General features: G+C 35.0%; 1 protein-coding gene across 1 annotated transcript in view; it reads right to left on the bottom strand.

Annotated features, from left to right (window-relative positions):
• Window positions 1-12,306, bottom strand: part of RADIL (Rap associating with DIL domain) — a 102,398-nt gene that overhangs the window by 36,159 nt on the left and 53,933 nt on the right. The window contains exons 6-7 of the mRNA XM_052000074.1: window positions 10,669-10,829; window positions 5,676-5,788 (exon numbers count right to left, since the gene is read on the bottom strand). Of these exons, the coding sequence (XP_051856034.1) occupies window positions 5,676-5,788; window positions 10,669-10,829 (274 nt within the window). The remainder of the gene's footprint in view (window positions 1-5,675; window positions 5,789-10,668; window positions 10,830-12,306) is intronic.

Below are 12,306 nucleotides of genomic sequence, written 5' to 3'. Positions count from 1 at the left end.
CTTTGTATTTCGAGCTCAGTCTGTTGACAGGTACCCCAAAGGAATTAAGATTAAAGAAAAAAATTTACATATGATTCAGAAAATTAAAAAAAACAACTGTTAACTCCCAATATGATTCTTATTAAGATCTTAAACCCTATTATAATCAAGTAAAGTCGAGTCATAACATGTTTCTTCCCAGTCAAATGGGACCTGACTTCCCAATCTATCTACCTGGTTTAAAAAAAAAAAACATCAGGCCATGAAATCTCTCTCTATCCTAAAATGAAGTCCTTTTTTTGCCTTCCTTAAGTAGGTTACCATATTCAGGGCTCAGTCTGACAGCAGCTCCTTAAGAGAGCCAGCTGGTTCAGGAATTTGATACAAATGGGAAAACTCAATTCCATGCAGATCCAAGGACTTCATAATTTCCTTCTGTCCTATAAGGGGAAGCATATTCCTGCTGAAAAGCTCCTCCAGATGGAGATGGGCCTCTGCCAGAGGTCTGGCCAATTGAAACTAAATGTTTACCTCTTGAGTGATTCCCAAGCATGTCAAACAAGGGGAAAACTTGCAACAAATAAAAACAGGTTTATCAGTCAGGTTTGTCATTATGATTGTTCTCTGTGTAGAAATTGTTCCATAGTCTATCCTGGCTGCTAAAGTGCTCTTGGACTTGATTCAGGAGAGAAGAGGTTTTTTTTGGCTTGCTACTTTTTTGCCAGATGGGACAACTGAACAGGACACAAAGAGGGACAGGAACAGGAAAAGGGGAGTTAGTACTTCCCTCCTGAAATTCACTGTATTTTATTACCAGTCCTAAGAAGAATACTTTTATTGCTAAGTATAAACTTGTTCTCTTCATTTCACTCATTTCGCCCTGCATCAATTCATAATAGGTTATCTAGGTTTCTTTGAATCCATCCACTTTGTCATGCATTTATAACACAGTAATATTCCATTACTTTCTTATGCCATAATTTGGTAATTCCCCAATAGATGGACACTTTTCTTTGCTATTCAAAAATACCTAGCAGAAATTAAGAGTTAAACCATGAGATCCAAGAGGAGGTAGGAACAAAAGTTATAAAAACTACTCTAGCAGTTGCTGCCTCTGCTATAGTAACAGGCAGCTGAAGAGTTGAGAAATGTATAAATATGACAGCATAAAAAGTGTTTACCAGTGCTGCACATTTATATTCTGAGGAGATCTCTCTTGACACCTTGATATACAATTCTCCATAACCTTGCTGTCCCAGGATGAGGTCCTGGTTAGCTGTAAAATAGTATTATGTACCTCATTCAGACAATTGGCTGATATGTCCTAGATTCAAGATACTTTATTGGTTTAAAAAAAAATGTCTCAAATGGGTACAGATCATGGCTTGGGTGTGGTTAGGGAAATGGAAGAGGCTTAGAAATGAAATTTGAACTTATGGCCAAAGCTAGTAAGTCATGGTTCAATGACATATCACAGATACGTTACGTCTTCTCATTATGAATGGATTCAGAAAGAAAGAATAATTTAGTACCCTTATCTTCACAGGATCCAGTTTTTTCCAAGTTTGAAAACCTTTTTCCCCAGAGCAGCTGCTGCTTTTCCTATAGTTCCCAAAGAATCAGAGTTAATACGGAAATAGATAATCATGTTGAAACAGATTAATATCTGAAATAAATAATCTTGTTGAAGGACCCATTAAATTACCACTGCCTTAATTCATCTTATAGGTGTCTAGTTTGTGGTTTCTATGACTAAGTTTTCTAATAGCCTTTCTCACTGAAGAATGAAAAAATCATAATTAATCAATGAAATGAATAAATAGTAACAGTGAATTGATATTATTTATTAGAACATATATATTTATCCCTACACACATTTATACATATTATACCCTTGCTTGGATCTTTGTGGTTTAAATTTTAAAAAATTAGAAGTTTATTGTCTTTCTCTTCTCTCCCTTTTAGAATCTGAAGTTAGAACATCCTTATGTAGACCCTTGAGGGAAAAGCCAGAAGCATTTCCTTAAGGCTTTTGAAATTTTAAAACACAGTCAAATGACTGAAAATTTAAGGGTAAAATATTCTATTGCCAAAACAACTTTGTTGGTAAACTGATTAAGGGGGTGATTGTTTAACAATAAATGTATTACAATAAATCCATGCCAAAAAAAAAAGGAATTGAAACATCTATTTCAAGAAATCTTGAAAGCATACTTCACAGGTCAATTGAAACCAGAGGGCAAAGTAAAATTAGGAAAAAATTCATTAATCACCTCCTGGGGGGAAAAAACACCTCAAATGAAAATTCCCAGGAATATCATAACCAACATCCAGAGCCTTCCAGGTCAAAGAAAAAAAATACCACAAGCAGCCAGAAAGAAAGTTTTAGTACTACGTAAGCATAGTTAGGATGCCAATGATATAGCAGCTAGCATGGTAAAAGAACAGAGACATGGAAAATAACATTCCAGAAGGTAAAAGATATAGATTTATTACTAAGAATAACTTACCTACTAAAACAATATAATCCTAAGATGAGGAAATTTTTGCTTACAAATTGAATTGTATTTTAATAGTCCTCATGAAAACATATTTATAAAGAATTTTAAGGTTTTTAAAGTACTGCATATTTAACATAAAATTTAATCAGCACAGCAACCCTATAAAATAAGCATAAAGATATTTTTTTTGTTTTTTTCCAATAGTATCTTATTTTTTCAAAAACATGTCAAGACATTTTCCACATTCATTTTTACAAAACTTTGTATACTAAATTTTTCTTCCTTCTTCCCTTATCTTCCCACTCTCCAAGAAGCAAGCAATCTGATACAGGTTTAAATATGTGCAATCCCTTTTAACATATTTCCTTAATTATCAGAAATTTTAAAAAATAAAATAAAGCATTTCTAAATAGTTCTGATGAAAAGACCAGAGCTGAGTAGAAACTCTGAAATAGAAACACAGGCGTCAAAAGCAATATAAAATGGCCCATATGAATGAGCAATGGGATTTAAGTGTTTACATTATAATTGAGGAAAATTATATAAATATCTCCTCTTTAAGAATCCTAATGTCATCAGGACTCACAAAGGGAATTAAATAAGACAAGAGGTCCTGGGAATGACTTTATATTTTGATGATTTTAAGAGAAGTTCAGGGGGAAAAGGAAAGCACTATGCAAGAAGGGTATAGAACTTACCTCTCATAATCGAGGTTTATAAAGATAAGATTAAACAAACACAGAAGAAGGTATGGACTATAAGACCAGGAAACCATTGAATTTCACTTTCAACTGAACTGGTCAAAAAAGTTTGTGTGTACACATATCATAGAAAATTTAATACAGAAATGCATTTAACTCAACAGGGAAAGAGAGAGAAGGGAGGGAAGAGGAGAAAGCAGGATAAAGTGCATAGGTAAAGAGAGATAGATAAACTAAAGCTGTATTTCAAAAAAAGGTTAATTGCCGGAAAAAACGTCTTAATGGAGGCAAAAAGAAATATATTCAGGGCCACAAACAAGGGTTAAGATGTCTTTGGCTAAATTGTAGGGATGATTTATTAAGTAGCTCATTTTCTAAAATAAGTGATTAAGGAAGACAGAGAAGGTAATAATTTTAAAAAGAAGAAGGATTATAGGAGAGTTACTTTGAAAAGGGTCAGTCAGTCTCAGTGAAATGACTTATCTGCTATGGAAGGGAAGGAAAGAGAAAGAAAAAAAAACTAAAAATAAAAGAGGGAGTGAAGGAAAGAGGATGAAGAAGACAGAAAGGGAGAGGGAAGAAATGAAAAAAGAAAAGGAGGGAGAGAGGGAAGGAGGAAGAGACAAAGGGAAAGGGAAAGAAAGAAAAAAAGAAAATAGACCAAGAGAAAGAAAGGTAACCTGAGACTAATAGTTAAGAAAGGAAAAGAGAAGTGTCAAGAAGTAGAGGCAAATTGCATTGAATAGAGTACTGTATAAGAGGATAAAACAAACATATACAATTAAAGATTATAGTTAAAAATAATATGAATTTACCCATAAAAGAAAAAAAAAGCAGAATCCAACAATATGTTGTTTACAAGAAATGTACTTTACACAAAGATTCACACAGTTAAAATAAAAGACTATAGCAAAAATCTATTGTACGTCATTAGAACTCAAAAGATCTTGCACATCCTTTTATAATCAACCTTAATTAAAATGAGAATTATTCCAGTTCCATACTTTCATCCATTTTCAGTTCAAGGATCTCATAGAAGACATCATGAAGTAAAGTAAATCTAGTTCTCCACCAATCACCATCCACATACCCCCTGAAATGAAGGATCATCTCTAACAAAATACTGGCACTTACCCTATTCAAAAAGAGATAGTTGAGAAACCATCTTTGAACTAACTGACTCATCATCACCCTAAACTGGACAGATTGGAACATCACAACATCCAGCTGTTGCCTCTGGCCAACTGTTTAGAATATTCTCTAATATATCTCTTCAAGACACATGATATTTGTTGGATTCTTCCTGTTCCTGTCTCCAGTATGGACCCTAGGTTATCATATAATACCTCACTTCAGAGAAACATTTGTTCTCAAATATATGAATTGAAAGGGGCAGGTGAAACAAGTAATTTTCCCATTTTAAAACTCAAAAATCCCACAATGAGAAGGGAATCCTTAGATTCCTTATAAGGGAGTCCTTATTCTAACTGTTGCAGTGAATAGTCATGACTTGCATCTCTGAAGACCTTTCCAATTCTAGAGATCTATAAATCTGTGATACCATAAAATTTGGGAAAATTTCTGGAATTAAAGAAACACTGAGCCACAAAAGGGAGAATAAATTCATGGGTATAAATGGAGGGTTATTAGGGTTTGTTTGTTTGTTTGTTTTTTGCAAATATCAAAAAAGATTCTTCATTAACATAAGCTGGGAACAAGACTCTTGGAGGGTTGGAGATATTAGGGGGTAATAAGAATGTAGCTGAATAAATCTCTCTCTCTAAAACACAGGTGACTATCAACTTCCCCTGTGAAGTTTTGCTTGAACAGGAAAACTTTAAATGAAACAATGGCTCCAAATCGAATAATTCAATATCATTGAAAAATATGTCCTTACAAGATGCATGTCATGAATCTCCTTGTCCTACTGCTAAGTAATTAAAGTATATAAGTCATAAATAGGTCTGGATCATAATTAGGTTAACCAATCAATCTTTTGCTTCTTCCCTGATTTATGCTTCTTAAAATCATTCATGCACTGAATCTAAATTTAGAGCATGGCATGACTTTGGAGAGAAGAAACACATCAGGATCCAACAACGGACCACAAATGAAATGAATGAAATGAAATGAAACGAAATGAAATGAAAAGGTACTGAGGGAAGGACAGGAGATAAAGAAGTAGTATCTATTTCTTCCATTCTTGATCAAAGGAGTCCTAGTAGAATTAGTATAAATGAACATTGCTCCTAACTCAATTTTTTATGAGAGATTAATAAGAAAGAGGGCTTCCAAATGGAGAAAAAAGTCTCTGGATTAATTTCAAAGATATGTGGACTATGTTATTAAGTTACTTTCTCTATAATTATTATGTCTAAAACCTTTGTCTGCATGATGGACAAAAATGAAGATTTGCTACGCATTCCACTGGGAAACTTCAACTTTTGAGAAGTTGAAATGAGCTGACAATACCTTAGAAATATAATATACATACCTTAGAGATGTAATACACGCACTGCTGGAATGTGTACATGATCACCTCCTCTAAAACTGTCATGGCTTCCTCACTGGCTGTGATCGTTGAAGAGAACAGTGATTCCTTAGAACCTAAAAGCAAACAGCAAAACACTGTGAGAGAACCACAATAGAAAGATAAACATCTCTAGGGTGAGTTAAAAAGAATTCTGTGTTGAAGGTGGTTTTGGCCACAACCAGACCAAACCCCATTTTGTCAGCTCAATCTAACAAAGGAAGTGTTAGAAGATACTAATAAACAAATTGTAAACAAAATAGGGTTCCACCTGCACCTCTTGAATATTTCTGTATTGGGATCATTCTACTATTGGGTAGGGGACATAACATATTTTAATCCCAAATCAAGAGAAATACTGCCAAAAAGACAAACATTTATTATAGATCTATGATCCAAAGAGACACAATGAACAGTCTCAAAATAAAACTACCAAATCTTTCAAATTAAAATATTTAAAAAAATAAACAAAAGGGGGAAGGGAATACTCTTTTATTTATATTATTTCATTCATGTGAGGTTTTAGCAAATGATTTTATTTCTACTTCTCAGTAGGGAAATAGCTTTTCCCAAAAATATGTGATGCTATGTAACAAAGGGAATTAGTAGTATCAAGAGCAAAACCAAGGCTCTTCCTGCTCTTTTCTGGTAGTTCTTGAGTCAAACTTGGATGTCAAACATGCAACAGGAACTATTTTTGTTCTTTAATCACTTAAACCAGAACATCAATGAAGAATTGAAACTCTACCTTACTTGGTATTGGGGATAATAAAAAAGAATACTGTATAAAGTGATCAGCAAGAAACAAATCAAATCCTGAATTGTTAAAATATTAGTGGACACTCAATATATCCCACGTGCATCCAGATCTTGCTATTTTCCTTCCCACAGTACTTTCACTCTAGTGTAGATATTGGTGACCTCTCCTCATCCCCAATCCCCAAAGCTCCTGCAGAGCACTGTTTACTCACTCAGCACACATGAAGGCACTAGAGAGCTAAAGTCCTATCAAGCTTGCCAAACTGGCCCCACCCTTAATTCTTCCCTATGTAGCCAAATGGCACATTCCTTTCCATTATTCAACTGAGCTTTTCCACAACAGCACAGCTAGCAACCATCTTATGTCAGAAGTTTTGCTGCTGCTCTCTTATTTTGTTATAATATTCTGCTTAGTTGGGCGTTAAATTCCATGTACAATAACCCCTCTGCTGTTCTTCATCTCACCTGATCATGTAAGCCAACTGTGTGAAACAATGATAAATTAGTATTTGTTGCTAGCTAATATATATATACAAATGACTTATTCACACAATATTCCAATACTCTAAAGCACAGAACACATACACCACAGAATATGATATATAGGGGGCCAATGTACTCTTTAGATATAATGCAAACAGTTCCCTAATTTATTCCATTAATATGTGCTTTTCTGTCCTGTAATAGTTTCCAAGAAGTTCAATTCAAAATCTACTGTCAAGTAGATATCAAAGGAGTAGATAAAAAGGCTAAAAAGAACTGGCTCTAGCAAAATTAACAGCTTAATTATATATATTTATCTTTGAGATATTCACAGAAACGCAAATCATTTCACTGAAACATATACATATGTGTGCTAGGCATCTTCTTGATCAATTTGACAACCTCATTCATAATCTAAGATGACAAACATGTCACTTGCTTACCATCTCTTTGTCCATCTATGGTCTACACTGCTTTTCAAAGATAATGACTAGAACAAATCTTGTTTTTTTGTGCATAGCCATGACCAATTGTCTATATGACATGAGTATCTAAAAAAATCAGCTACAAGGAACAAAAAGTAATCTAGAAAAACCTAAAACTACAAAATGACTGTGCCAAAAACTTTTGAAATAAACATGATGAATCTCATTCTTTTATGTAAAAGAACTCCTGCTTACAAAAATTCCAGATCAACACTTGAGGTAACTTTTTTAGACTGTAAAAAAAGGTATTTTAAACACTCTCAGGACATGACATCTTTGTTTTTAAAAGTTTTCCCACAGATATTTCCTGTGGGTCAAGAGGCTAAAATGTTGATTTTAACCTTTATTTCACCCTTGTTGTTATTTTTTCTTCTGGGTTCTTTGGAGCCCACTATGATCATCGCATTTATTTATCTAACTTTCAAAATTCCTGCCTCTGCTTCCCACCACTTCATTTTATGCTCAAGAGCTTCTCTTATTCCATAGTTTCCCCTATTGAGTTTGAGAGTTGTGGGCCAAATGATTAGCCTAGCAAGCTGTTACTTTACAATCTAAAAAATTCTAAACTCCATTCAGGCCATAAAATCAAGAATGATTTCCCTGACAATATTTATGATTTTCTTCTCATGGTGGATGTTCCAACAAAAAATGAGTAAAGAAAGTGACCTTTTTCTCTGGATTAAACCATGCCTCCTCAGTTTTATGAAAACATTCTTTCCCCATGAAAACTACATATCCAAAAAAAATCCACCATTTAACTTTTTTTCCCCAGTAGATGCTTATCTACCTTTATTTTTTCTTTATTTATTTTTTGCTGAGGCAATTGGGGTTAAGTGACTTGCTCAGGATCACACAGCTAGGAAGTATTAAGTGTTTGAAATCAGATTTGAACTCAAGTCCTCCTGACTTCAGGACTGGTGTTCTATTTACTGCGCAACCCAGCTGCCCCTCTCATTATTTAACTCTAAGTAAGAAAAAGCAAAGAAAAAATAAAAGACCAATCAAAAATCATTTTAAGAGTACTGTCCTGGGTTACTATGTCTTGCAGAATAGCAACTATAAAAGAGAAATTTAGTGTAAAAGTTTGTGAATTTGAAGAGAGAAAAGGAATTGAGTTCCCAAAATTTATGATAAAATATGAAGTAAAGATTTTGCTATCACTTTCCCAATGGTATAAAACTATCCCTCTGAATTCAAACTAGTGAAAAACATTCCCACATACATTATATCCATGTCCTGGGTTTTATAAGTTTTCTTGATCATACATTGAGCATACTAGATGCTCTTGTATCTCAAGTCCCTAACTGCTATCTCTTTTAGAGCTAAGGTCTCTAAAAGACTCTGAGAATAATCTATTCCTAAGGGGGCCAGATGTCTCTGATGAAATAATTACTCTTCAAGATATGAAGAATATTAAATGTCTGTTGATGGTCAAAACTGAAGTGAAGTAATCTCCAGAAAGTAGGCAGGGCAAATTCTTAGGATGCCAAATCACTAGATAGAATTTCTAAGGGATTGGACCTCCCCAACAGAAGGGGAAAAAAATTTATTTCATAGGACAACAAAGACATTATATTCTTCAACAGATTTTTTCAAAAAGCTTAAAGCACCTGTGTCTATGAGGAAACATTCTACCATTTCACTACTCACTGGCCAACTACACGTTTGCATAAAATATTTTTTGCTCTTCACTCATTTCAGTCATGTCTGACTCTGTAACCCCATTTGGTATTTTCTTGCCAAAGATACTGGACTAGTTTGCCATTCCTTCTCCAGCTCATTTTATGGATGAGGAACTAAGGCAAATAGGATTAAATGAATTGTCCAGGATCACATAGCTAGTAAGTGAAGCCAAATTTGAACTCAGGAAGATGAATGTTCCTGACTTCAGGTCCAGCAATATATCTACCACACCACCTACTTGCCCCCTACATATTTTTAGCCTGTGGGAAAGAAACTTTTTAAAAACTCTCATCACAAAAGAATGCCCTCCCCTCTTCTACATATCATATCAGTATTAGAAACCTAGATAACCAAAGTCCTGGAAGCCTTCCAGAATGCTGGAAGGTCTTTCTTCCTTGACTACAAATAAAGGAGAAAATAAAATGCTAAGAAACCAGAATATATTGAGGAGGGAACTTGCTTAATCCCAGCAACTCACTGTAACTAGGATCTGGGACCTCCCATTTTATTAGAGGCATTACCTCCCCACATCTCTTTCAAAGAACAACAAAGTATCAATCCTATCCCCAAATAAACCAATTTGTCATTCCTCACACTTTCCCCACAAGTTGGAAAATGAGGTTAGCAGAGCTCAAGAGCCAGAAAGCCTAAAACTCTCCAGCTAGGTCTCTTTCAACTTGGTTCCTCTTCCACTCATTTTATTGACTCAATGTGCAGGTTTGGGGAAATGCAGTTGAGACACAGGTTTCATCAAGAGAAAGTAGGCAACTCTACAAACAGATGATATGTCACCTTCCCTTGCTTATGTCATTTCTACCCAAAACCAAGGTTTTCAAAGGGCTTCAGGCAAAATGCCCTCAACTGATCAGCTGATGATTCTGCTAGGAACAGGTTGATTTTCTCTGTAATTAAATATATTTCTCTTTAGTACCCAGTGCACAAAACCAGACTCTCAGCTGCAAGGCTGCACTCACTGAGATTATTTTTAACAGTTCTGTTACTTTATCAGGTACTTAGCAATCCAGGATCCTACTGAGTGTCTATGTTTGGCATGCTGAGCACTCAGGGTTTGTTTGTTTTTAATGGGTTCTCTGAAGATGGGCTCTGTTGACTTCTCTCAGAGATACTCAGCTGTATACACAGACTAAGGGTATACTGAATGAAGTCAGTGGCAGCCTGGATGCTCAGAATTTCCTTAGCTCTATCATATCTTAGTTATCTATGCCTTATTTTATACAACTGAAAAATGAATATGTTAAGATGATAAACAGCAAGCTTAACATGCTACAAATTATGTGAGAGAAAGGTGATATAACTAATTCAAATGATTATTCTTATTAGAGCTAAAGAGGGATGTCTTGGATCCATATAAAAAGACTCCTAGACTAGGCATACACTGGGCACAAAAGAAATGCTTCTCTATCTTTAGAATTTGTCTACTGAACAAATTCTTCCTTGTCCTATAGGACCCACTCTGTCAATGTGATATCAAACTAAAGCTGCCCAACTAGTGTCAAAACACTAACAGTGATACATAAAAGTCATACCTCTGACATCCAGCTCCTCTTCCATGCTCTGGATATAGAGTGGAGATTTCTGCTGGACAAAGTAAAGGAGCTCAATGGAATTAGACATCCAGAAGAGAATATATTGGAGGTCTGGCAGTAGGTCAGCAATGGTGAGACGGGAAAGGGAGATAGGATCCTGGCTAATGAAATACGAAGAGGGAAAACAATGGTTAGTTAAATTCAGCTATAACATGACAAATATAACAAAACTTAACATTTGAACTATAAAAGAACTAATAATATAAGGATTGAAGGGAAATAGCTAAACTGTAATGAACAAATGTTAAAATAATAATATACTACATTAACTTGATCTGCCCTCATTTTCACAGCCAAAATCTCAGAAAACACTTCTACCCTAATTTTCTCAATTTCTTCTCCTCCCCCTTCACAATGTATTTTAAGGTTTACAAAGTGCAGTTCAGGTATTATTCTTCCCATTTTATAGACGCCTGGGACAGAACAGAGAATCATTTTTTCAGCCCAGGTTGGTTCAGGGAGACAGAGAGGTGAATGACCATCTACTGCATAGCATCCAGGAACATGAAAGTCAAGATAAAGGCATCAGGGCAGGAAGCATTAGGGCAGAAAGAGATCCCAAGGAATTCCTGAACTACTGCTGGTACAAGAATAAGTGCTATCTGGCAATTGGGTCAACCACTATGCAGTTCCCGGTCACAAATGCAGGGCAGAGAGGAGTGGGTCACAAGCATGAGTCTTGTGTAAAAACAAGGACCACAGTTCAGAAATGCTGCTATATGGATTCAATCTCAGGAGCAATACAGTGGCTCAATTCTAGCCATTAACCCTAAATGTGGGCCTGCAGTCTTGGAAAAACCAGTGAAAGGGGGAACAAAGGGCAGGTATTGGTCAGTTTCTCTTAATGAGCAAAATCTTCCAGCAGTCTAATCATAACTGAGTCCAATAGCAATCCACTAAAATTCTTAAACAAGATGAGAGACTCAGCCTGAATCAGGAACTTGTAGAACATAAGAGAGCAATGAAAAGACAGAACTTGCCTCAAACCATATGGTCTGAGAAAGCAGAAGGATGTAAAATGTCAGAAACTCAGGCCAGACATCCCCGCTAATATTGCAGAGCCTAACATGAACAAAGTAAAAAATAAAGAAGTGGTTAGAAGAATGAGCAACCAAAAAAAGAATGCCACCAGAGAGAATTATTATAGTGACAGAGAAGCTCAAGACAAAACAAAACAAACAAACAAACAAACAAAAAACACACAAAAGAAAACGACACTAAAACATCTACATGCAATGCCTCAAAGAAAAAAAAAGATGCCACCTAGGCACAAGTCCAACAAGAATTCCTAGGAGAGTTAAAGAGATTCAAAAAAGCTAACACAGTGAAAGAAGAAATGAGAAAAACTAGAGCTTGGAAAAATACAAAATTTTATTGAAGAAAATAACTTCTTGAATATCAAAATTAGCCAAGTGGAATCTAACACATAAGACACAAAAGACAATAATTTAAAAAGTAAAAACTCTTAAAAAGAGGTGAAAATATGAAATATCTATGGAAAAATAATTGAAAATTATAGACTAGAAAATAGACTGACACAAGACAATTTAAAATCATTTTAGAAAACTGAAGAAGACT

This window comes from Antechinus flavipes, chromosome 1, assembly GCF_016432865.1.
Source record: "Antechinus flavipes isolate AdamAnt ecotype Samford, QLD, Australia chromosome 1, AdamAnt_v2, whole genome shotgun sequence".
Classification (NCBI taxonomy): domain Eukaryota; kingdom Metazoa; phylum Chordata; class Mammalia; order Dasyuromorphia; family Dasyuridae; genus Antechinus; species Antechinus flavipes.
This window is presented reverse-complemented; position numbering and strand designations above follow the sequence as displayed.